We start from the raw sequence: 27,990 nt of genomic DNA on the forward strand, positions 1-27,990 counted from the left end.
GGCTTATTTACATCGTAATGAACAAGCATTGAACTCTCTGCCAACTGAGCTTTACATGACTTGAAAGCTTGATCACATTTACGTGTCCACTTCCATGGTACATCTTTTCTCAAAAGCTCATTCAAGGGATGTAAACAGGTGGACAGATTTGGCACAAACTTCCCATAATAATGCACTAATCCTAAAAAGGATCGGATCTCAGATATGTTTCTGGGAGCATTTTTGATCGCATCAACCTTACCCTTGGTAGTGTGTAGACCATCCTTGTCTACCTTATGACCCAAGTACTCTACCGAGTTCTGAAAGAACTCACACTTCTGTGCCTTTACTCTTACACTGTGTGTTTCAAGTCTTTTGAGTACCACTTCCAACCTTTCATCATGTGTCCGCCTGTCAGGGGCTCAGATGAGGATGTCATCCAAGTAACACACCATACCTTCAATTCCCTCTAGAATTTGTGTCATTACCCCTTGAAAAATCCCTGGGACTGATGATATACCAAATGGAAGCCTATTGAACTGAAACAATCCCAAATGCGTGTTAATAGTTAGCTTGGATTTAGATTCGTCACCTACACCCAACTGCAAGTAGGCATTTGTCAAGTCCATTTTTGTGAAAACTTGGCCGCCTGTGAGGGTGCTAAACAAATCCTCTGCCGTTGGTAGGGTATCTGGTATGCTATCTTCAAGTACCTGGTTTACGGTCACCTTATAATCCCCACAAAGTCTAACACTACCATCAGGTTTAGGTACAACTACAATGGGTGTTGCCCATTCACTACTTTCTACCTTACTGATAATGTTCTCCACTTCAAGTCTTTTCAGTTCTTTCTCAACCTTGTCCTTATGAGCATACGGCACAACCCGTGGTTTGCAATGCACTGGTGTCGCATCCTGCTTCACGCCTACTTTCGCCTTGTACCCCTTGATTGGCTCCCCCTGGTCGCTAAACACCTTCGGATGTTGCTCGATTATGTCCTCCGGACACTTTAATTCTTCACGAACGAGGAATATCTCGTTCCAGTTGAGCTTTAAGATCTGCAGCCAATTCCGACCTAGCAACGCAGGTTTATCTCCCTTTACAACTACGAGGGGCAAATCCGCCTGTTGCTCCTTACACCTAACTAGTACATGTACGCATCCTAACACTGGAATCTTCTCTCCAGAGTAACCACGTAGCTCGATTCGCTTAGCTTCCAAAGGAATTTGACTCAGCTTCTCCCGATACACAAATTCTGGAATCACGCTCACAGATGCTCCTGTGTCGACTTCCATGCTAACATGAGCTCCATTCAACTGGACTTGCACGGACACATTCTTTGTCTTCCGGTTTACGAGCTCATTGCTGCAGATGGTGTATATCTCGAGAAGCTCTTCCTCTGCCTACAGTTGATCCACAGAATGCAGCTTACTTGTTGTTGAACCTTTTTTCAGCTTAGCCTTTCGACAAGCCTTCGCTAGGTGTCCCATCTTGTGACACGAGTAACACTCTGCCTTGAAGAACGGACAAGATTGTGCTAGATGTGAGCACAAACAGCGATAGCATGATATATAAGAAAATAACTGCAGATGCTGGTACAAATCGATTTATTCACAAAATGCTGGAGTAACTCAGCAGGTCAGGCAGCATCTCGGGAGAGAAGGAATGGGTGACGTTTCGGGTCGAGACCCTTCTTCAGACTGATGTCAGGGGGGGGCGGGACAAAGGAAGGATATAGGTGGAGACAGGAAGATAGAGGGAGATCTGGGAAGGAGGAGGGGAATGGAGGGACAGAGGAGCTATCTGAAGTTGGAGAAGTCGACGTTCATACCACCGGGCTGCAAACTGCCCAGGCGAAATATGAGGTGCTGCTCCTCCAATTTCCGGCGGGCCTCACTATGGCACTGGAGGAGGCCCATGACAGAAAGGTCAGACTGGGAATGGGAGGGGGAGTTAAAGTGCTCGGCCACCGGGAGATCAGTTTTGTTAATGCGGACCGAGCGCAGGTGTTCAGCGAAGCGATCGCCGAGCCTGCGCTTGGTTTCGCCGATGTAAATAAGTTGACATCTAGAGCAGCGGATGCAATAGATGAGGTTGGAGGAGGTGCAGGTGAACCTTTGTCTCACCTGGAAAGACTGTTTGGGTCCTTGGATGGAGTTGAGGGGGGAGGTAAAGGGACAGGTGTTGCATCTCGTGCGGTTGCAGGGGAAAGTGCCCGGGGTTGGGGTGGTTTGGGTAGGAAGGGTCCAGGGAGTTACGGAGGGAACGGTCTCTGCGGAACGCAGAGAGGGGAGGGGATGGGAAGATATGGCCAGTGGTGGGGTCCCGTTGTAGGTGACGGAAATGTTGGTGGATGATATGTTGGATCCGCTGGCTGGTGGGGTGGAAGGTGAGAACGAGGGGGATTCTGTCCTTGTTGCGAGTGGGGGGAGGGGGAGCAAGAGCGGAGCTGCGGGATGTAGAAGAGACCCTAGTGAGGCCTCATCTATAATGGAGGAGGGGAAGCCCCGTTTTCTGAAGAACGAGGACATCTCGGAAGCCCTAGTGTGAAACACCTCATCCCGGGCGCAGATGCGGCGTAGACGGAGGAATTGGGAGTAGGGGATAGACTTTTTGCAGGGGACCGGGTGGGAAGAAGTGTAGTCCAGATAGCTGTGCGAGTCGGTGGGTTTGTAGTAAATGCGATAGCATGACTTTGTCGTCTTGCTACCCTTACTTGGATAACGATTCTCTGGTGGCTTTGTCGACTTATCTGTCTTTAGTTTGCTGGACTGCAGCTTGTTCAACTCTTCCGCTGGTTGTCTAGAAGTTGTCCTGACTTCTCTAGAACCCCTTTCTGCCATATCCATTGACAAGCTGTTTCAAAGGTCAGGTCATATACCGTCATCAGCTTACTTCGGATCCGCTCACTTCTCAGTCCACACACGAAACGGTCTCTTAACGCCCGGTCTTGGAAATTTCCAAGATTACAATGAATTGATAACCCCTTGCGTGTCACGATAAAATTACTAATATCCTCCTCTGGAAGTTGGCATCTCGTTCCAAAACGATAGCTTTCAGCTATTTCTAAGGGCTTAGGGTCATAATGTTCTGTTAACTTCTTCAGAATATCCTTCAAAGGCGTGTCCTTTGGTTTGGCTGGAGCTAATAAATAATTTACTGTATCATAAACATCAGGACCCATTTCAGTGAGAAAAATTGCTCTTTTCCTAGTTTGAGTTGCTTCATTCAACCGTCTTGATTCTGCATTAAAAGCTTCAACTTCAGTGATGTTATTTGTAGCAAAAAACATCTCTAAACGTTCGATGTAAGCACTGAACGTTTCCCAGCTTTGCTGGAACTCACCCAATCTTCTGATATATCCACTGGGCAGCACCATTTTAGATATATATTTTTTAACAGTCTCACAGAATTCAACTTGTGAACCGATTTCCAGCTTTCCTTGACACCAAAAGTTATACAACCTTCTCCGTGCCTCTGTAGAATTCCTTATCTACACAAGGGGGGACTCGACAATCCCACTCTCGTCGCCAATTTGTGATATCTTGAGCTCAGACACAGAATAACAAGTTAACTCATGGTTGCACAGCTGCACTGTGGTTTATTCAATCATTTACAATCCTCCACCAAAGGTGGTGTTATTACAGATTGTTTGTATCTTCCTTAGTGAAGACAGATCCAAAGTACCGGTTCAACTCGTCTGCCATTTCCTTGTTCCCCATAATAAATTCCCCTGCTTCTGTCTTCAAGGGACCCACATTTGCCTTAACTATTTTTTCCTCTTCACGTACCTAAAGAAGCTTTTACTATCATCCTTTATATTATTGGCTAGCTTACCTTCGTACCTCATCTTTTCTCCCTGTATTGCCTTTTTAGTTATCTTCTGGTGCTCTTTAAAAGAGTCCCAATCCTCTGGCTTCCTGATCTTCTTTGCTATGTTATACTTCTCTTTCTTTTATTTTTATGCTGTCCTTGACTTCCCTTGTCAGCCACGGGTGCCTCTTACTCCCCTTAGAATCTTTCCTCCTCTTTGGGATGAATTGATCTTGCAACTTCTGCATTGTTCCCTTGACAGGGAAGGATAGGTTGCAATAAAAAGTAATTACATGAAAGTGTAAAGTGAACTATTTAATTCTGTCAAAAGAGCTGTTAAATTGCGGTTAGGGTGCATGGAACAGGAAATGTAAGTAGGAGCTATAAAACAAAAGAGAATGACAAAATATTTATCAGAAATTCTACAGAAGAGGGGAGGACTATAAGTTATAAAGTGATAAAATCAAAAGGAATAGGAAATGAACAAGCATTAAAGCAGAAGAGCAGACAGGGTTGACTACTTAAATCATACAGTATAAATGCAGAGACTAGAACTAACATTAGGCTTAGAAAATATGATGCATCATTGCAAAACTCTGGTTATCAAAGCTGGAGGAAGGCAGCTGCTATGGGCTTGATAACTTAGGAAGGTTAAACAGATTAATGGCAGGCCATTTTGTGATGTTGACCAGGAACTGGAACCAGAATCGTTGTTTTATCTAAAATATGATGCAGTCCACACAAAGCCTGAAAGCATAGTAAGCTGAAAGGAAGATGTTAATAGGCTACAACAGATGTGGAGAGGTTAGCAGAATGGGCAGTTGAAATTTAATGCACAAAAATGTGGAGAGTTATATTTCGGCGGGAAGAATGAGAGGCATTGTAAGCTAATTCTATAATGGGTACAGGAACAGAGATCTGTGTGTACGTGTACATACTTCATTGAAAGTCAGGGCAGACTGAGAAACTGTGGGGTTTTTTAAAAGACACATGATCCTAGGATTTATAAATTGAGGCATAGAGGCACAACTATAGCAAAATGCCCAAGGAACTCATGACAAATAATTATAAAACAGTGGTTCTGCAACAATTGATTATTGTATCGAGTTCTGGACACCATGCTTAGTTAAGATGTGAAAGTCTTGCAGAGGATCAGAAGAGATTCATGGGAATGATCAAAAGAATGAGGAAAACACTTTTCTTCATTCTCATGTCTTTTATGTGGCAACCTGACAGGGCTTAAATTTGAACTTTGAGTTATTTCTAAATTTTAGGTTGCTCGAACTGGCATATTCGTGCTTCCAATACTTTACACAGTACAGCATTTCAAAGTTTTTAGAAAAAGAGCTGAAGGGTAAGCATTTTCTTATCTTTTTTTCTGATGAAAACTTTAAGCCAGAAGAAGACCTCTTGCAAATGTTGTCTAAAGTCATTGTTGGAAAAACTTTGAACTTTAAATTATTGAACATTTTCAAATGTTCTTCCAAAATGGTTTAGCTGCTTTTTTGTTGGACTTTTGCAGTATAATTTACAGCCACCTTTGATTTACAAAACGGATGTGCTCTTGGGCATTTTGATATAGTTTATTCCTATGCATGGAAAGTGGCACAAACCCTTTGTATTAATGAAAAATAGCTTTGCAAATTGAAGATGTATACCCCAAAGAGTAGGTAATGTAGTAAAAGTTGTTAAACTGTGTGTTCATAAATCAAGGCATTGCTGTATTCCATTTAAGTAACTCACACAAATTCTTATGCATGGAAAGTGGCACAACCCTTTGCAATAATGAAATATAGAAGAATAGAAATGGATTTGGAAGGTTACAAAAGGGAGATGTTTGAAGAAACACAGAGGTAACAGTGAAGGGATTTGAAAATGAGAGTTAGCAGCCTAAGCATAAATGAATAGAACTAGACATAACCCTGAATTAGGGACACGGTATATTTCTGAAGATGGAACTGAGAGAGGTTTTGGAGCAACTTATAGATTGAATGAATGCATTCATTCTGTCAACACAAGCTGGATTCCTTAACTAATTCGCATCATTTGGTCAAACTAAAGAATGCAAAAATCTCGAAACAAGGATCTGCAGAAAAAAGACACAGAACTGGTGTAAGTGCGGGTTAAGCAGCATCTCAGGAGAACTTAGGTCACTTTTCGGGTTGGGTCCCTTCTTCCGACTGATGCAAACATCTAACAGCATTAAAATTCACATGCTAAGCATCTTCCCCCATTTACGTAATTTCTAGACTCCTATTCAGTCACTTAAGCTCCAGTTTCAACATAATTACAACTAAACACCTCTTCAAACTCTAGTCGGATAAGTGATAAAACGTCCTCCACGATAATTGCCCCACAAAGCTGTGTTCTCAGCCCCTTACTGTACTCCTTTTTCGCTCGCAACTGTGCCACGAAAATCAGCTTAAACTCCACTTACAAGTTCGTAGTTAATACACGCAGTGGGTCGAATCCCAAAGAATGATGAGATGGAGTCCGGGAAGGAGATAGAAAGTTTAGTAACACGGTGTCAAGACAATGATCTCTCCCTCAGTGTCAGCAAACCAAAGCCTCAGTTAGTGGTAGACACAAAATGCTGGAGTAACTCAGCGGGCCAGGCAGCATCTCGGGAGAGAAGGAATGGGTGACGTTTCGGGTCCAGACCCTTCTTCAGACTGAAGAAAGGTCTCGACCCGAAACGTCACCCATTCCTTCTCTCCCGAGATGCTGCCTGACCCGCTGAGTTACTCCAGCATTTTGTGTCTCTCTTCGATTTTAACCAGCGTCTGCAGTTTTATTTCCTATACATTTTGCCTCAGTTAGTGGGATGGTATATGCACCCCAGTCTGTATCAATGGTGCTGAAGATGACATGGTTAGAAGCTTCAAGTTCCTTGGCAAAAATATCGCCACCAATTTGTCCTGGTCCAACCACACTGAAGCCACAGCCAAGAAAGCACATCAATGTCTTCACTTTCTCAGAAGGCAAAGAAAATTTGACATGTTTCCAACAATTCACCATTTTTTACAGATGCATCATAGAAACCATCCATTCAAGATGCAGCACAGCTTGGTTTGGCAAGTGTTCAGACCATGACCATAATTTACAGAGAGTGTAGAATCGGCCCAGTACATCATGCAAATCAATCTCTATTTTGAGTGAAGCTGCTGTTTGCAAAAGCTGGGTAGAGGCTGGGTGGCCAAAAGTGAATTAAGGTCACGGGGGGATAAAATAGCACAGAATTTGTAAATGATAATGCATTCAAGCAGCAATGATCATGCAAGGATTTTCAAGAGAAAAGGGAAGTTAAATGTCAGACCATTACTGAAGACAGTGGAAGAATGAAGCATGTCTTTTGAAAATCGCAGAAGGGCGCTTATTCAAAGTCCTTTGCGCTTAATAAACATGGATTTTTACGTGGGTGTTAAGAAACTTGAGAGTAGATAAAAATTGGGTGAAAGTTGATCAAGGAAGAGTGAGGAGATGTACCATCTCAGGTGGGGTCAAATGGAAACATCGCAGCAAGAACATTCACAAAACCTATACCATTTAAATGAAAAATAGAACAAAATATTTTTGGAATAAGTGCTGAATGTACATCGGTCAGAGAGCATTTAAGGAGAGAGAAATAAAGTAAAAGTTTCAGTCAACAAACTTTAGTCAGACCTAGACAAAACTTTGAGACAGAGGATTGGAGACATCAAAAGGAAAGATTAATGAAAGGGAAGACAGAAGCGTTTGAATGACTGGTGGAGCTGGGTGAAAGAAGCCGATAAATAACAAACGTTGCCTTGGTGTGGGCAAGGAGGCTGTAATTGGAGATGTATTCACTATAACATTTCCAGCATGAGAACAAAAAAAAATTGCAAATGCGGAAATGCAAGACTCAAGGCTGGAATAGAGCTTTTTTAGAACACAGGCAGAGGTTGGAGTGAGAATATGAGAGAGAACCAAAGTAGAAGCTTGGTTGCCTCTGACTGAATGGAGAAGTATGTTCCACCATTTTAACAGCAGGAAGGAGAAGGAAAAGAGGCAAGTGTTGTCACTCCCTCTGCTCTAGTCCATTATTTCATTTCGGCTAATACCCAATCTTGAGATAAAATGGGAATGTGCCACAAGAAATGGATTGGGTATTGGAAGCAATGAAAGAATGGCCCATAGCTGAGGAAATTGTCCCACTGAAATGGAAGAGGAGGGAAAGATGAGTCAGGTGTGAGCATCATATGAAAGATGTCAGAAATTGCAGAGGATGATTCATTGCATACAGAAGCTGTTAATGTGGAAGGTGAGACCAAGGAAGTCCCATCCCACTGTTATGGGAAGGAAGGATGCAGCAGAATTGCAGGAGATGGAACAGATACAACTGAGGGCTCTATTAACTACAGTGATGGAGAAACCGTGGTTGGGATAAAAGACATTTTGGAAATACTGGTGTAAACAGTGGCCTAACTACTATAGAGGTGACAGATCCAGAGAAACTGGGAGAATGGAATGTAGTCTTTACAGAAAGCTGAGTGGGAAGAAGAGCAATCGAGGTAAAAATGGAGCCCGTGAACTCCGAATAGATATGAGTTGCTACCTCCATTTTTGTCAATAGAGAATTTAAGAAAAGTTTTAGAGATTGACCATGTGAGAGAGAAGGATAGAAGTAAGGCAACTAAGGTGTTGAAGACATTGTGGTCTGTATAAAAACAGGAAGCAGGATCAACACAACACTGGCACTGCAAGTGAAAAGACTTAAGTGAGAAAGCTTCACACAGACCCCACAAAGCAGCAGGCATAGTTTGCACCCATATGGATGCCCAGTGGCAAACCTTTTATCCGGAGGTAGTCACTGGAAATAAAGAAGGCACCATTCAAAATAAGGACAATTTGACGAGGCAAAGGAGGATGGTGATGAAAGAGACTCATTAATAATTCTCAATCCAATTCCGTTTATGATTTATCTGCCTGTGGCCACCTCCACTGCCACAGATTTGGGCATTTGCAATCTTATTTATATTCTGCAGGGAAGGTCACATTGGATGCAAAATTATTAGCAAAGAAAGTGAGTGGTTTTACAATGGCAGATATAGTCATGCATAGCATACACAACTTACCACAGCATTCTCAGCCACAACACAAGCCCCAGATGATCAAAGGAAATGAATTAAACAATTCAGCAATGGTGGGATGGATTAAAAGCCAGAATATAAGAAAAACGCGGTATCCGTGGAAACAAAAGAATGGTCAATGTTTTGGGTCAAGACCCTGCATGAGTTTAGTTTTTTTAGTTTATTTTAGAGATACAGCTTGGAATCAGGCTCTTCGGCCCACCGAGTCCACGCCGACCAGCAATCCCTGTATACTAGCACTATCCTACACATTAGGAACAATTTACAATCTTTACCGAAATCAATTGGCCTACAAACCTGTACGTCTTTGGAGTATAGGAGGAAAACGGAGCACCCAGAAAAATCCCATGCGGTCATGGGGAGAACGTACAAACTCCGTACTGACAGAGTTCTGAGAGGGAAGAAGAAAGATTGCCAGTATATAGCTATATGGGGTGTGCAGGTGTAGGTAGATAGCAGCTGATAGGTGATAGATGGAAACAGACTTGGAGATAATGGGCACATGGAGTGGGTGGAGGGAGGTGGGGTGGGAGAGTTGTACAAAGGGAGGAAAAACTCGGTGGACAGGTGAGTGTGTGTGGGAGAATTAGTGATTACTTGAAATTGTTGCGGGAGAGATTTTGCCAAGTTGGCTAGTGCCTAGAGACACAGGGTTTAAGAGTGTGATGACAAAGATATGAGATGAGGCCGCATAAAGGAACGGAATCTGTTCAAATCCTGAACTATGAATATATGAATCACCTGTTGAAGAAAATCGACAAAAGCACCAAACCCTGCCATTGTTAGCTAGGAAAGAATTCATGAAACATAATTGATTTAAATAATGAATTTTAGAGCCTGCAGCTTTACTTAACAATCTTTTAAAGAAAAGTTAAATTACAATTCTACATTGTACTACTGCGACTATTTGCCTATTTAAATATTTGCGTGGCAGTTAAAACTAAATCAAGGTCCAAAGTCAAGATGACCTTTGCCTTTCAAAAGAGAGCATGCTTTGTGCTGTCACCAGACAGATTCAATTAGTCGTTCCAAAGAGTAATCTGTTTAAAAAAAAATAATCTAGAAAGCGAATGCCATAATACTTTTATCATCAGCATATTGGCCATAATGATCCTGTTATTTACCAGGTGGGTAGACACAAAATGCTGGAGTAACTCAGCGGGACAGGCAGCATCTCTGGAGAGAAGGAATGGATAACGTTTCGGGTCAACACCCTTCTTCCCCTTGTCCTCACCTTCCACCCCATCATCAAATTAAGGAAGAAGGGTCTCAACCCGAAACATCACCTATTCCTTCTCTCCAGATGCCGCCCGTCCCGCTGAGTTACTCCAGCATTTTGTGTCTACCTTCGATTTAAACCAGCATCTGCAGTTCTTTCCTACACATTTACCAGGTGGTTACAGAGAGCAAAGTGGTTTTAAATTAAATTCATGAATGAGCGGGGTGGCGCCGTCGAGTGGGGAGTTCTTTGGAGGACCCGTCTCCAACGGCAGATTGAGAGCCTGTCTCAGTGCAAATTTTGCTGCGGGAACATAGAACGTAGTAGTGCACAGCGGCAGGCCTTGCAGACCACAATATCTGTTACAAACACGATGCCAAGTTAAACTAATGTCGCAGTGAGGTGTTGCATTTCGGGGAGTCTAACATGGGCAGGACCTACACAGTGAATGGTAGGGCTCTGGGGAGTGTTGTACAGCAGAGGGATCTAGGAATGCGGGTGCATGGTTCCTTGAAGGTGGCGTCGCAGGTAGATGGCACATTGGCCTTCATCAGTCAGAATATTGAGTATAGAAGTTGGGAGGTCATGTTGTAGTTGCACAAAACATTTTGGTGAGGCCACATTTTGGTGAGGCCGCATTTGGAGTATTATGTTGAGTTGTGGGCACCATGTTATAGGAAGGATGTCAAGCTAGAAAGCGTACAGAGAAGATTTACAAGGATGTAGCCAAAACAAGAGGGTCTGAGCTATAGGGAGTTGTTGAGTAGGCGGGGATTCTATTCCTTGGAGGCAGAAGGACGAGGGGTGATCTTATAGAGGTGTATAAAATCATGAGAGGAATAGATCAGGTAGATGCACAGAATCTCTTGCCTAGAGTAGGTTAATGGAAGACCAGAGGATCATAGGATTAAGGTGAAGGGGAAAAGATTTAAAGGGATCTGAGCAGTAACCTTTTCACACAAAAGGTGTATGGAACAAGTTGCCAGAGGTGGTAGTGGAGGCAGGGACCATCCCAACATTTAAGAAACAGTTACACAGGTACATGGATAGGACAGGTTTGGAGGGATATGGACCAAATGCGGGTAGGTACGACTAGTGTAGGTGGGACATGTTGGCCAGTGTGGGCAAGTTGAGCCGAAGGGCCTGTTTCCAAACTGTATCACTCTATGACTCTATAATCTTCCCTGCCTACACGTGATTATCATGTGCCTATCTGAGAGCCTGTCACATACCGCTATAGGTTCTTTCACCACCACCCCAGGCAGCATGTTTACCTTTTACCTCAAAGCCATGCCCTCTAGTCTTTGACATTGCCACCCTGGGGGAAAAATGTTCTGGTAATTATGCCTCTCATACACTTCTTTCAGGTTTCCCTTCAACCTCCGCCATTCCAGAGAAAACAACCCTCATAGCTAATGCCCTCTAGTCCATACAGCATTATGGTAAACCACTTTGGCACTCTCTCCAAAGCCTCCATATCTAGATCAGAACTGCACACCAGGAGAGGAAGTAGGAAGAAACCCTGACTGTGGAGTAGGGACACAGCAGCCCTGAAGATCACAACCTTATATTTAAATTGCAAGCCTTCTATCTGGGAACAGTCCATCTCAATTAAAGCTGTAAGCGGATGAGATTGAAAAGGGCTTGAGACATGGCATCCCACCCAACTGCAACCTGTTTTTGAGGTAACATTATGCTCAATGTTTAAGATTCGCAGACCCGCGGCTCATTTACAAAACCAGACTAACACATAACACGAAAATATGAAACATACGCGGAGAACCCAAAAATGAAGAGTTGCAGAGTTTGTGAAGCAACATATAAATCAATATTTCAAAGCTGTTGTAAATGCAAATTAGACCTAACACAGGCACCATTTCCAAAAGTGACACAATGCCTTACTGTCTCTTCTCATAAAAGTGGGTAAGATAATTGGACTGTTACCTCATGGGCTTAAAGTGTGACAGAACATTTTCGTGGGATTTCCAAAATGATTAAAAGCTAGGCGCAGGACCGTGACAGAACTAACAAATCTCTGTAGGACGGAGTATTGTAAAAGAAAAGCTGTCATGGATGCTGGGAAGTATGTGTCCTAATGTAATTTACACCAGGCTTAACCTATAGGAAAAAACAAACAATTTGAACAGTTATTTTGGAGTCATGTGTCACAACCAAGAGCTAGGTTTACTCAGTTTTCACAAACTTTTTCTCCAAGTCTTCACATATTTTTCCTTTCAAGCATATTTTTTCCATCTTGCAATCTGTACTTTCATCAAAACCCTGAGGCATAACATTTAATAAAAATGGCACAGTGTAGTGGCTCTGCAAGAATCAGATTTATCTTCTGAAATGAATCCTGCTCAACATGATTAAGCAGGCATATTTAAGAAAAATTCTCAAAACTGACTGAAAAATTACCAGGTACAGATGTCACAACCCTATTTTCCAGATTTGAGAATGTCTATGGCTCCCAGAACAAACTGTTTTCCTACTCTGCACCTGCTTCAAATAAATTAATTCATCACGTCCCCGGTTTGTGAATCATTCTACTCAATTTATGCTCCATATGATTATCTCTTTGCAAGCCGAAGTGCTGACAGAGGACATAAATTCAACCTGACCTTTCTTACCCACATCTCAAGATGTCATTTTCCATTAAGTGGTACGGGGAAGGGCAGGTTGTGTTCCTGGAAAACACTCTATTGCAATTTTCAGTAACGCCAAGCCTCATCATTATGCAGGCATCAAGAAATGACAGTTAAAAAATAAATGTAATCCCCCTCCCCCGAAGAAATTCTATGAGATCGAATTTTATTCCATAGTCAACTTTTTGGGTAACAATTTGTGACGGGTGAATTTCCATTCCATTACATAACCGGCACACACACGTGCATTGCTAATCCGTAAAGTTTGAGTTCATGAATAAAAGTGCACAAAACTATTCTCTCCATTTACCAGGATCGATGGATTTTTGATGCAACCGCCACAACACACAATACCATCAAATTGCTGTTTTCACTTCTGGAACATTCTGCCAACTCAATTAAAAAATATCTGTGACAAAATAATGAAATCTACTTTTTTATTTCCTGAGCTGATGGAGCATCAAGAATTTGCAGTTATTTCAGATTTGCATAATTAGCTGTATAGCTTAAAACAAATTTTAATTGGGGATAACGGGTTGATTAATTATTGAAGTAAACAATCACCTCCTTGGGCAAAACTAGGAGTTGGGAGTAACTCAGCAGGTCAGGCAGCATCTGTGGAGGGGATGGATAGGCAACGTTTCCAGTCAAGACCCTTCTTTAGATGACATTTTGGGATGGGATCCTTCTTCAAACTGCGTCATAACTAATCTCTCAAAGCAGTTCATCATCATGGACGTTAAATGCCAAACAGTCAGTAGTCATTAAGTAGTCAGTAAGCACATCACCTTACTCTTCTTGAGTACCAACATTATTGATATCCAGGTGGGAACATCTGAACTTAGTAAAGAGACATTGAAGATGTTGGCAGAAACTATGCAGGTCTTAAGAACGCAGTTAGGTACAGCATCAGGGTAGATGCTTTCTCAGGGTTCACCCTCATGAAGGATCTTCTGACATCAGCCTAGGTGAAGGAGATTACAGTATTGCTAGAGAATGTGGATGTCCAAGAAGGTGTACTGATGCTCTCCCTTTCAAAGTTTGCGTAGAAAGCATTAAGCGTGTCCAGGACTTCTTAAAGAACTACTTCACCATGGACGTTAATGCCATTGGCCAGTAGTTATTGAAGTGTGTCACCTTACTCTTTTCGGCCCCGGTATTATTGATGCCCTATTAAAAAGGTGGAAACCGCAGACCTCAATAATGAGAGGTTGAAGATGTCCACAAAAACTCCTGCTAGTTGGTCCACACAGGTTTTGAGAATGTGACCAGGTACACCATCAGACTCTCCCCACATGAAGGATCTTCTGACATCAGGGACTATGGGGGCCCAAAAAGGCACCAGTCTAGTCCCTTTCGAAGCATGTGTACAACACATTAAGGTTATCTGGGAGAGATGATTCGATGTCACTTGAGCTACCACTTGGTTTTCCCTTATAGGAAGTGAAGGTGTCACTTCCTGCAAGGGGACTACATAGAAAGATACAGCTATGGGAACAGTCCCTTCAGCCCAGTGTCCATGCTAAACACGATGCCAAATTAAACTAATCTCCTCTACATGTGATCAAGATTCTTCCAATCCCTGTATACCCATTAGCCCATCGAAAAGCCGCTCAAATGCCACGATTGCATCTCCTTCCATCATCACCCCTGGCAGCACACTCCGGGCACCCACCACTCTCCACACCTCCTTTAAACTTGGCCTCTCTCACCTTAAAACCCATGCCCTTTAGTCTTTGACATTTCCACTCTGGGGAAAAAGGACTGCCTACCCTATTTATGCCTCACATTATTTTTTAATAGCTCTTTCAGGTCTCCCCCACAGCCTCCGATGCTCTAGAGAAAACAATCCAAATTTGTCCAAGCTCTCCTTATAGCTAATACCTTCTAACCCGGGCAGCATTCTAGTAACCCTCTCCAAAGCCCCAACATTGATCCTGTAATGGGACCATCAGAATTGCACAATACTCCAAATGCAGACTCAAAGTTCTATAAAGCTATAATAGCTCCTAAATAACTCAAGTATTTAAACTTTACTAACACAATCCTGGTTCACATTGCCTTTTGTGGAGCAGGACCTGCTTAAAAATGAATATCAGAGTCCTTCATGTTGCAATGCTCTTCAATCTCTATATCAGCGATCTGCCACGCATGACCTCGCGCCGGTATGGATACGCAGATGACTTGGCCCTACTGCACTCGGACAGGAGTTGGTCAAATGTTGAGGATGTGCTCTTGGTGGATATGGAACTTGTCGCGGGCTACCTGGAGATTAAAACTGAGTGCGGCCAAAACCACCACAACGGCCTTTCACCTGAACAAGGAAGCTCAACGCCAGCTAACCGTCACCCTCAATGGGTCACCCCTACCCTACAACCCATTTCCTACATACCTCGGGGTGAAACTAGATCAGCAGCTGACCGGCACGGAACAACCTCCTGCGTTGCTTGGCCGGATCGTCATGGGGCACCAGGACATCTACTCTCCAAAGCAATGCTCTTGCACTCGTGTACAGCGCCGCTGAGTACGCCGCCCCAGCATGATGCCGCAGTGCTCATACTAGCAAGCTAGACGTCACCCTCAACGACACCATGCGGATCATCACTGGCTGCCTATGCCCTAATCCGACGGATCTCCTGCCAGTGCTCGCAGTTATCGCGCCCGCCAAGCTTCGCAGAGAGTTCTTCACTCATAGGCTGGTGTGCAAGGCCCCATCGGATGCCAAACATCCTTTGCACCACCTTGCCCAGCATTCACAGCAACTGGGACCTCAATGCCTGTCATCTCGTCACCCTTTCTCCCGTCATGCAGCGACCCTCTGTGGCTCCGGTTTCAACATACTAGGAGCATGGAGAACCAGCTGGGAACAGACATCGCCACCTCCTCAATTCACTGTCGCACCGAACACCACAGCCCCACCCGGCTCGGACATGCCCCGCAAAGAGTGGGTCGCCCTGAACCGGCTCCACACAAGGGTCGGCCGGTTCAACGACAACATGCATCGTTGGGGGTTGCGTTCATCAGCAGCCTGCGTGTGTGGAGCAGACCAGCAAACAGCGCAGCACGGCATTTTCAACCGCACTGTCCTCCGTCCCCCTGGTGGAGGGGTAGACCTCACGGCCCTCGGCAACAGCACATTGCACTGGCTACAGCGCCTGGAGGGCGTCATATAATTTCTGCTGCATCAAACGCAAGAAGAAGAAGATGTTGCAATACTCAGAGAACCAAATCAAAATCAGAGCCTTGGGTGCCAATCAAACTCACCCTCTTCCCACGCGAGTTGCACTGGCTTTCTACTAGACAATTAGTTGAAGTACTGTGGAACACCAAGCCTTTTATTAAGTGCAGAAAATCTTAGAACAAAACAGTACTGCAAGAAAACACCTTGTCAATACAATTTGCCGATCAACAGAGACAATGACTGCAAAGAACTTCCTGATAAAACAAACAAGAATGATGTGAAGTGCCTGCTGTGCAACTTGCACAATACAATCTTTGATATCCTCTTTGACCACAGCTAACATCTGTGTTTAGTTTAGTTTATTGTCACGTGTACCGAGGTACAGTGAAAAGCCTTTCGTTGCGTGCTAACCAGTCTGCAGAAAGACAATACATGATTACAATCGAGCCATTTACAGTGTACAGATACACGATAAGGGAGTAACAAGGGAATAATGTTTAGTGCAAGGTAAAGCCAGCAAAGTCTGATCAAAAATAGTCCGAGAGTCTCCAGTGAGGTAGATAGTAGTTCAGGACTGCTCTCGAGTTGATGGTAGAATGGCTCAGTTGCCTGATAACAGCTGAGAAGAAACTGTCCCTCAATCTGGAGGTATGCTTCTTCACACTTCTAGGACTTTGATTGAAGGAACAAGTAATTAATACAAAGTGGTTTCATACAAATCAAGCATTTCAATCATTTACTGCGCAAGATGCAAGAACATTGTTATTTTCTCTCCAGTTTAGAAAAGATCCTGATGTTCCAAAACAATTGATAAAGCAATCAAGAGAGTACAAACACCATTAAAAAAAATTCCACAAAGAGTAGCAGAGTAAGTAAGCGGGTCACACAGCATCTCTAGAGGACATGGATAGATTCTAAACCTGGTCTATCTATGACCTCCATGTTTTTTTCTGTAATCAGCATCTGAAGCTTCTTACGTCTCCATAAAAACTCATTGCAAAATCAAATGCATCTAAATTTAACCACCATGTTGTCTGCCTCTTAAAGAGGGTTGCCACATTTCCCAGCACTGATGCAAGGTCAACAACCCGAAATATTAACTTTAGAACATAGAAAATAGGTGCACGAATAGGCCATTCAGCCCTTCCACCATCATTCGAATATGATCATGACTGATCATCCAGAATCAGTACCTGTTCCTGCTTTCTTCCCATATCCCTTGATCCCATTAGCCCTGAGAGCGAATCTAACTCTCCCTTGAAAACATCCAGTGAATTGGCCTCTATTGGCTTCTGTGGCTGAGAATTCCAGATTCACATCTCTTTGGGTGAAAAGGTTTTTCCTCATCTCAGTCCTAAATGGCCTACCCCTTATTCTTAAACTGTGACCCTTGGTTCTACACTCCCCCAACACGGGGAACACTTTTCCTGCATCAAACCTGTCCAATATCTTAAGAATTATAGGTAGACACAAAATGCTGGAGTAACTCAGCGGGTCAGGCAGCATCTCAGGAGAGAAGGAATGGGTGACGTTTCAGGTCGAGACCCTTCTTCAGACTGATGTCAGGGGAGAGGGGCGGGACAAAGTTAGGATGTAGTCGGAGACAGGAAGACTACTAGGAGAACTGGGAAGGGGCAGGGGATAGAAAGGGGAAGCAGGGACTACCTAAGTGGGAGAAGTCAATGTTCAAACTGCTGGGGTGTAAACCGCCCAAACAAAATATGAGGTGCTGTTCCTCCAATTTGCACTGGGCCTCACTCTGACAATGGAGGAGGCCCAAGACAGAAAGGTCAGATTGGGAATGGGAGGGGGAGTTGAAGTGCTGGGCCACCGGGAGATCAGGTTGGTTGAGACGGACTGAGCGGAGGTGTTCAGCGAAATGATCGCTGAGCCTGCGATTGGTCTCGCCGATGTAGAGAAGTTGACATCTGGAACAGCGGATACAATAGATGAGGTTGGAGGACGTGAAGGTGAACCTCTGCCTCACCTGGAAAGACTGTTTGGGTCCTTGGATGGAGTCGAGGGGGGAGGTAAAGGAACAGGTGTTGCATCTCCTGCGGTTGCAGGGGAAAGTACCTTGGGAGGGGGCGGTTTGGGTGGGAAGAGACGAGTGGACCAGGGAGTTACGGAGGGAACGATCTCTACGGAAGGCAGAAGGGGGTGGGGATGGGAAGTTGCGGCCAGTGGTGGGATCCCATTGGAGGTGGCGGACATGTTGGAGGATAATTTGTTGTATGCGACAGCTTATGGGGTGGAAGATCAGGACAAGGGGGACTCTATCCTTGTTATGAATAGGGGAGGGGGTGCAAGAGCGGAGCTGCGGGATATTGAGGAGACCCCAGTGAGAGTCTCATCTATAATGGAAGAGGGGAACCCCCGTTTCCTAAAGAATGAGGACATTTCCGATGCCGTGGTATATAACACCTCATCCTGGGCGCAGATGCGGCATAGACGGAGGAATTGGGAGTAGGGGATAGAGTTTTTACAGGAAACAAGGTGGGAAGAAATGTAGTCAAGATAGCTATGGGAATCAGTGGGTTTGTAGGAGATCAGTCACTAGTCTGTCTCCTGTGATGGAGATGGTGAGATCTAGAAATGGTATGGAGATGGTCCAAATATACTTAAGAGCAGGATGGAAATTAGTGGTGAAATTGACGAAGTGGTAATGCTAGAGTAACTCAGCGGGTCAGGCAGCATCTCAGGAGAGAAGAAGTGGGTGACGTTTCGGATGGAAATTTTATGTTTCTATAAGAATTTTATTTGTTTCTTTATATTTTCTGATGACATAGATCATCACACATCCTATCAAGCATATATTGGATGACGGAGGAATCCCATTCCCCAAAAGATCGCAAATAGCACAATCTTGAGTAAAAAACAAACTGATGACAAAACATATCCATGGAGGGGAACTGGACTGACCACATTTCAGTTTGGGACCCTTCTTCAGACAACCCCCGTGTTATGGAAGAGTTGTTTTCCTTGAAAACCATCCATGTTGCAATTTTCTATAATGCAGACGTCCGTTCCTCCAGTGTTTTTCTCTCCTATAAAGGCATTTTACCAGTGATGACGAAGAAATCCACTGCCATTACTTAACAACTGAGGCCAGTATTAGACTCAGGGAATTGAATGAATGAATGAATACTTTATTGTCACTTGTGACAAGTCACAGTTAAGTTCTTTGCTTGCATACCCAAGGTATGCAAATAGTCGCCACATAAGGGGCGCTGACAAAGTATCTCAAGCCGGGTCCTCCTTTGTTCTCCTCCCCCCCCCGATCCTCCTGTGTTCTTACCCCCCCCCCCCCACCTCATGGCCGGCCCTCCCAGCTGGGTCCTCCTTTGTTCTCTCCCCCTCACAGGACGAGGGTCACAAGAAAGAAACACCAAATGTCGACAATTTTCATATTAATTGTCATTCAATACTGTGGGCCAATACGATTTTGATGCGATGTCCCCGCATCTACTGCATTCACAGTCCCTCAATTTACCACAATCCAAGGACACATGAAAAGATTCCCCAGTGTGCAGCGCTGTCACACTCTACATCTTCCAGGTATCTTCTCTGACAAGCAAGGCTAATGTTTGGGTAACAGTTTAGGAAGTAGGATATCAGGGAAAAAGATGGGATTCAGATCGAGGTTAATGGGAAAAAGATGGTGCAGGAATTTAAGAGGGGTGGTAATGGGTTAAAGCACAGCGATTTAATGAAAGTGAATTAAAAGCCAAGGGATTACCTTAAGGCAAGGGTTCCCAATCTGGAGTAAATTTGTTGATTCTGGATTTGTACATATTGATTGACTGTGTTTGGTTCTGGTATACCGGTGGTATCTGTTCATCATTAGTTGTTTAAAAAAAAGTCAGATAACATTGTTATGTGCTTTTATTACTGTTATTTGAACTGAAAATAATAATGTTAAAAACAGTATATTAAAATTTCCCCTTTGTTGGTTGCTTTATTATGGCAGAAGTAAAAACTCAAATTACTGAACATTTGGCGCAGCGGTAGAGTTGCTGCCTTACAACGAATGCAGCGCCAGAGACTCAGGTTCGATCCTGACTACGAGCGCCGTCTGTACGGAGTTTGTACGTTCTCCCCGTGACCTGCATGGGTTTTCTCCGAGATCTTCGGGTCTCCCCCCACACTCCAAAGACGTACAGGTACGTAGGTTAATTGACTGGGTAAATGTAAAAATTGTCCCTAGTGTGTGTAGGATAGTGTTAATGTGCGGGGATCGCTGGGCGGCGCGGACTCGGTGGGCCGAAGGGCCTTTTTCCGCGCTGTATCTCTAAATCTAAAACAGGGTGGGGGTAAATTTACTTTCGAAAAGTTGCAAAGGGGCAAATGGGACGAAAAGGTTTGGGAAACCCTGCCTTAAGGAGTTGACTATGGCTTCTGCACTTCCCCACAGTACAGCCAGTCAGCAAACGTGCCCTGCAGATGAAGAGCTCAGCAGCTCTGCACTTTGAGATGTATACTCCGATATCACTTGAATAGCGAGGACGTGGCAAATGTAGTTTGAAAAATTGGATTTGCCCAATTCAAAGCCATGCAAATCAGAAAAATAAAATAGGTTCAAACTTTCCTACACTATTCAAAAATGCAAGAGGTTCCTCCAAAAGATAAGAATGGCAGAGCTCTGAAACAATAATTTCCCTTTGTTCCATCTTTGGTGACCTTCAGATATTAGAAGGATGAGGGGGGATCTTATTGAAACATAAGATAATTAGGGGATTGGACACATTAGAGGCAGGAAACATGTTCCCAATGTTGGGGGAGTCCAGAACAAGGGGCCACAGTTTAAGAATAAGGGGTAGGCCATTTAGAACGGAGATGAGGAAGAACTTTTTCAGTCAGAGTGGTGAAGGTGTGGAATTCTCTGCCTCAGAAGGCAGTGGAGGCCAGTTCATTGGATGCTTTCAAGAGAGAGCTGGATAGAGCTCTTAAGTATAGCGGAGTGAGGGGGTATGGGGAGAAGGCAGGAACGGGGTACTGATTGAGAGTGATCAGCCATGATCGCATTGAATGGCGGTGCTGGCTCGAAGGGCTGAATGGCCTACTCCTGCACCTATTGTCTATTGATATCCAGGCCTCAACTTTTGAAATTCCTTCCTTATGCATCATGCTCCTAAAGAGAGTACACTTTTTACTTCATCAAAGGTCTCATCCAAAGGCATGATGTTCTATGTGGGTTCAATTTGATTTCTCTCATCGGTCACCAACCAGTATTTTTGCTGCACGTTATTACAATTCTGTTAGCTGCCTTTGTTTCAAAAACATTACCAGTCAGTTTGCAACTGAACATTCTGTACAAATGTCTGGTTTCCATTTAAAAAAGCATGATACATTAACAAAACCTGATTCTCAGAATGTAATGACTGCAATCCTAATTTAATATGTGATAATAAACATACATAAATCTTTATGACATAAATCTGACCTGCTGAGTTACTCCAGCATTTTGTGAAATAAATACATAAATCTTTAACTGAGTTAACCAGAAACAATGCATTTACATAGATTGCAAGTGTAATCAAGTTTTAAATTATTTAAATTCAATACCGATAGCTTCTCTTGTCAACAGATGAAAATAAGAGCAATATTTTACAAAAGACATACTCAAATGATTATTGAAACATTTTGTTTACGAGTCAAAGTTTATTTTTGAAAAGCCCGAGCAGCAATCAAGCAACTAAGGGAAAAAAAACAACAGCACTTATTTAATAACACAGGTAAGATATTTTACGAGGATGCTGCCAGGACTCAAGAGCCTGAGGTACAGGGCGAGTTTGGGCAGGCTAGCACTTTATTCCTTGGAGTGCAGGAGGGTGAGGGATGATTTTATGTAGGTGTAAAAGATCATGAGAGGATGAGATAGAGTATCTTAGTCACAGTAGGGGAATCAAGAACCTGAGGACATAGGTTTAAGGTGAGGGGAGAAAGATTTAATAGGAACCCGAGGAGCAACGTTTTTTTTTTACAAACAGTGATACGTATATGGAACAGGCTGCCAGAGGAGGTAGTTGCGGCAGGTACTATCACAACGTTTAAGAAATATTGGAAAGGTACATAGGAAAGATTTGGAGGCAGGTGGGACTAGTGTAGATGCGTTAAGTCGACCCGAAACGTCACCTATTCTTTCTCTCCAGAAATGCTGTCTGTCCCGCTGAGTTACTAATTACAATGGAGCCCCTGGTTTCGAGTTTTCAAAATGGGAACAAAAGACAGCTTTGTCCGAAAACTTACAACTTGGCAGGTACAACTTGCAGGGAAACAATATTGTAATCACACAATGCCTTCCTAACAAAATAATTCAAGTAATAAGAACAGGAATGATGTAGCGGATGCAAGTTGGTCAATTTTATTTGGCAAGACTGATTAAAATTTAGGTAGTCTAAAGAACTGATAAATTTATGATAACTGAATGCAACACAGGCAACATTAGAACAAGGAACACTAGAACATGCCTTTCAGCCCACAACATCTATACCGAACATGATACAAGACAAACTTTTATTTGCCTGCACATAATCCATATCCCTCCATATTTATATGCCTATCCAAAAGTCTCTTAAATGCCATTATGATATCTAGCTCCATCACCATCCCCAGCAGCACATTCCAGACATCACCACCTCCGTGTAAAAAAAAACTTTCCCCACACATCTCCTTTAAACTTTTCCCCTCTTACCTTAAACCTATGCCCTCCAGTATTTGATATTTCTGTCTTGGGAAATAGATTCTGACTGTCTAACCTATCTAAGCCTCTCATAACTTTATATACCTCTATCGGGTCTCTCCACAACCTCGGCATTCTAGAGAAAATTGTCCAAGTCTGCCCAACCTCTCCCTTTCGTTAATACCTCCTAATCCAGGCATCCGTCCAGTTAATCCTCCCCTTCACCCTTTCCAAAACCTTCACATTCTCCCTTTAATGGGGCAGCCAGAACTGCACGAAATGTGGCCTTATGAAAACCCTACAAAGCGGCATCATGACTTCCTGACTCTTTTACTAAATACCCCGACCAATGAAGCCAAGCATACCATATGCACTCTTTACCACTATATACTTGCATTGCCACTTTCATAGAGTTATGAACTTGGACTTCAAGATCCTTCAATGCATTAATGTTGGTAAAGGTCATCCTATTAATTGGATAGCACATCTGACCACCCACTGTACACTTTGACAGCCTTCCCCACAGCCCGCCACCCCAGCAATCCTGGTGTCATCTGCAAACTTACTAACCAACCTGTCTACGTTTACAGCCAAGTCGTTCATATACCTGCATATTTATCACAAGCAGCAGAGGTCCCATCACAGATCCCTGCAGAACTCCACTGGTCAAAGACCTCCAGTCTGAATATTGTCCTTCCATCACAACCCTCCGTCTTCTATCAGTAAGCCAGTTCTGAATCTATCCAACCGAGTCATTGTTAATTCCGTGCATCTTAATCTTCTGGTTCAGCCAACTATGGAAGACTTTATCAAAAGCCTTACTAAAAACCGTGTAGACAACATCCACCAACATATCACTCATCGATCACCTGTCACCTCCTCAAAAATCTTGATCAAGTTAGTAAGATACAACCTGCTGTGTACAAAGCCATGCTGACTGTCCCTTATTAATCTATTCTTTTCCAACTGGGAGTAAATCCTACCCCAGAATCATCTCCAAACCTTCCCTCCCACTGACGTGAGGCTCACTGGTCTATAGTTCCCTGGATTCTCTCTACTCCTTAAACACAGGAACATTAGCTTCTCTCCAGTCCTCTGGGACCTCGTCTGTGGCTAGAGAAGATCCAAAAACCTCTCTTGCCCCTCTCAATAAAGTGGGATAAATCTCATCAAGCCCTGGCGATTTATCCTTCTTAATGCTCTTCCAGGGCCCCAACACCTCCTCCTCAAACTCAAACTGCCCAAAAATAAATAAGAATCTCTGTATTTATAGACAAAAAGCTTTGGACAAATTTTATCTTGTAACAGGTAAAGAACGTATCTACACAATTGAAATGGAACGGCAGATAAATAGAACCAGAAGCAATAAATTTTAAATGCAAGCATTTTTGAACAGAGTGATAGTGAGTTATGGCCCTGTGTGGAGGGAAACATTATACCGAATGATCACAAAGTATAATTCAGTGAAATGCTTGCAATACAATAAACAACAAAGAAACTTTACTTTATAACACCAGCAGAGAACTTGGAGACTGAGTTATGGCCTCCAGATGACAGCCTCTGGACATTCTCGAATATAAAACAAGGTTGCAATTCTTCACATCCAACACAAAGTCATTGGAACTTAAATCTATATGTGTCCCAACTACTGTGCCATAGAGGAAGGGTTTAAGTTTGGGGTGAAAAACATAAATGGTGTGGGCAATATTTGTGCTTTCACTGGTGCTGTACTAAGGGGGCAATAGCTGAAGTAATCATGCGATAAAGAGACTTTGCCCATCACATAACATTCTATAATCAACCCTCAAAATGATAAACTATGCCATTACACCATTAAAAAAAATACCGCCAACATTTCAGTAATATATTCCAAGTTGTTAATCTGCTACAGTGATGTGTCACTAACCTATTTCAGTTGCAACCCTTTGCTAATTTTTCTGTCAAAAATTTTAAAGAAACACTGCAGGGTATTTTTTTCCAAGCATTGTTGATAGAGCAAAAGTCCAGTCTTCAATTTTCAAATAGTGGTGGTAAATGTTGGCAAAGAAGATGGTGGTGCAATGAGCATGTTTTGCAAACACCTGATAATGATATGATTCTCAGCTTATGCATTAGATTTAATTATCTCTCAGTTATTTATGCCATTATCTTTTAACAGATCGTTCATATTGAACACTTTGGATCTTCTCCAAACTGTTCTTTGGAATCTTAAGCTGCCATTGAGCATATCACAACCAAATATGGATATACTTATCCTAACCCTTTCCTTACAATCTTTCAGTTGTGCTGCTTATCATAATGTATCATTTGTTAACTAATTTGTTGCCTTATGTAAAAGTAATGAACAGCACACCATGAACAAGTTTCAACACACCCACAGGTTTTGCAAGCACAAAACTTTTTAACATCCATATTGTTATGCAAGACTTGGACATCAACATTTTTGCAATATTTTAATTTTTGAAGATGGAAGCCGTTAAAAATAATTAACATGGCACACATTCAACACGCCTATTAGATCTAATCCAATCAACTGCGAACAAATTTGGTCTATTTTCTCAATTGTAAAAAAGCTTTGCCCTCTGCAGAATGACATTATCTTGCTCACCTTCAACTAAATCGGAAAAGATTTACCGAAAGAGCTGGACTGAGCTCATACTTTTAGCTACATTTTTTTCAGAATGTGCAAATGCATTAAGCCACATGGTTAACAGACAGATTTTGTTTCGACTCAATCTCCAAACAGTATTTTCTTAGCATGCACTTGTTGGTAGCAAAAAAATACTCCCATTCAGGAGGATCCCAAGTGAATTAGACCCCTTAATAATAACTTGCAATAACACACTCATGCAACAATGATTGTACACAGATTTTTAGCAAGAGTTTTGTATCGGATATGTGGAGGAGGGTCAAAACGGTCATGGTCGTGGTTTTACAATGTACCCCCAGCTTCTGCACCCCATGGTTTGTTACACCAAAACTTATCATCTGGCCCGTGACCCCGACTTAATTTCCTGCTTTTCGCATTTCAATTGATATGTCTTTAATTTGATATGCATTTGCTGATAACCAGCTTCTTATCAGATCCAAACTAGTAGTCATCTCAGTATGTTCATACGCTCCCATCTATCTTTTGATTCCTCTTCGCCGCTTATCCTCTGCTTCCACCACCATTCACGTTCCCTTCCCAGTTCACCTCCATGAGAAAATGTATGTACCTCGGGACTTCTGCTGTCAATCCTGCTCCTCCCAATCCATTCATTCCCAGCACAACTGCACCCTTCCATTTCAAACTCCACATCACGTACTTCCCTGAATTCCCACATCCCTTGTGACGGTCTCTATTCCGCTCTTTTCTCAAACAATGCCTGGACCTCCTTGTTTCCCCCACCCCACCATCCCATAGTATATTCCCCTGTACCCCCCCTCCTCCGCCCATCTCCTTCTAATCATCCTCCTCTTTCTGGCCCCATGCCCACTTCCATAACCTCCTACTCTGTTCCGTCATCACCTCCATGGACTCCAGGAGGTTCTCTCCCCCACTCTTCCAATTCCCCACCCTCTGACCCTTTCAAGATTCCACTCCAATTGAGCTTGTGGCTGCTTACAAATCTCCCCCTGCCTTGCCCCTTCCAAATCCCAGCGCCCCCCCCCCCCTCCAGATCGCCATTAACTTGCTTCCATATACCACTCATTCCTTCCCCCAGCTCCAATCTTTCCAGAACACTCACCAGATTTGAACTCAGACTCTCTCCCCATCCCATCATGTCAAAACTGTCCACCACCCCCACCTCTGCACGTCCTGTTGGCACCCCCTCAAAGACTTCCCACCTCAGTACCTTTCTCCCATTATCCGACACCCGCACTCCTAACACACTGACACCCATCCCCTGCACCCAACCACCCCTCAACCCCGACTCCTACCCCCTGTACCCTCTGACCCCCAACCCCCTTCTCCTACCCCATCAAACCTTACCCTCCTGTCCACCGTCGACTTCTATCCTCCCGACCCCATTCCCTGCCTGGGCGCTCCCTTCCCCCCACCTCGACCCCAGTCTCCTCTGGCCGCTACCTCTCCAGATCCTGACCCTGTCCTCCCACCCAGATCCCCAGTAGCCTCCGGTCCCTAACACCCCCCGCAGACCCCTGTGTCCTCCCACCCCGACCCCCAGTCCCCTCTGGCCCCTACCCTTTCAGACCCCTGTCCTCCCACCCCGGCTCCCAGTACAATCCGGTCCCTATCTCCCCCCACCAGACCCCTCTGAACTCCCACCCCGACACCCAGTCCCCCCCCCCCAAAGTCCTACCGTGACCCCCAAATCCCCTCCCGTCCCTCCCCCCCCCCCAGAGGGGTCCCTCTGAACTCCCACCTCCCAGTCCCCCCCCCCAAAAGTCCTACCTTGACCCCCAAATCCCCTCCCGTCCCTATCCCCCCACCAGAGGGGTCCCTCTGTCCTCCCACCCCGACCCCCCAGTCCCTATTCCCCCCTCCACCTGCCCCGACCTCGCTCTGTCCTCCAACACCTATCAACCCTCATCCCACTCTCCCCCCTCCCCCTCCCGCACCCCGTCCCTGGCAGACAAAAATGGGAGCCGCCGCCGCCGCGTGTGCACTCACCACGGGTCAAACTCGTGGATGATGCTCTCGAAGCGAATGACGGCGAACAGTCTGGAGCTGAAGCCGGCCAGCCAGGCCAGGAAGAGGACAGTGAAGGACAGGAGGGACTGCCAGCCGGCCGGGTGAGACACCAGGCTCTTCGCCTCCAGCGCCGATCGCTCCGCCATCTTACAACAGCGAACGGAAGAGACGGAGGGTGGGTTGGTGTTGGTGGCCGCAGCGTCCGTGATATCTCAGTGTGATATTTCACACGATCGCCTCAGCCAGGACGGCTGGACAGTGGGAGGGGGCCGGGAGAGGGAGGGAGGGAGGGAAGGAAGGAAGCTGGAGCTGCTCCGTGTCTCAATCCCGCACCGACATCACTCGCACCGCGGCCGCGCCGGAGTCCGGGGCCGCGCGTTCCCCGCCAATCTCCTTCCTCCTTCCCTCGCACAGCGTGGGGACGAAGCGCCCGCAGCCTCGGAACCAACGGAGAGGAAGCGGAAGGAGGGGGGAAAGGAAGTCACCGGTAACACCGGCCCGCCCGCCGCCGACGACGACGGAAGGGAGCCGCTGTTGCACTGCACTGCATCCCGCCCATCCACCCATTGGCTGGAGCTGGCGCCGGCGCCGCCCCGTCCGCCAATAGCCGGCGGGCTTCCTGGGCCCGGGCCCTTAGCAACGGGGCGTCACCCGGCGCCTCCAATGGACGGCAGCCAGTTGCAGCGGCCGTGGCGTGGTGCCTGGTCATTGGAGCCGGAGA

General features: G+C 44.5%; 1 protein-coding gene across 1 annotated transcript in view; it reads right to left on the reverse strand.

Moving 5' to 3' along the window:
* stt3b (STT3 oligosaccharyltransferase complex catalytic subunit B) overlaps positions 1-27,776 on the reverse strand; it is a 94,467-nt gene extending 66,691 nt beyond the window's left edge. Inside the window, exon 1 of the mRNA XM_078415120.1 lies at positions 27,249-27,776. Coding sequence (XP_078271246.1) covers positions 27,249-27,415 — 167 coding nt within the window. The 5' untranslated portion in view covers positions 27,416-27,776. The remainder of the gene's footprint in view (positions 1-27,248) is intronic.
* Positions 27,777-27,990: the final 214 nt, after the last annotated feature.

This window comes from Rhinoraja longicauda, chromosome 2 (genome assembly GCF_053455715.1).
Source record: "Rhinoraja longicauda isolate Sanriku21f chromosome 2, sRhiLon1.1, whole genome shotgun sequence".
Classification (NCBI taxonomy): domain Eukaryota; kingdom Metazoa; phylum Chordata; class Chondrichthyes; order Rajiformes; family Arhynchobatidae; genus Rhinoraja; species Rhinoraja longicauda.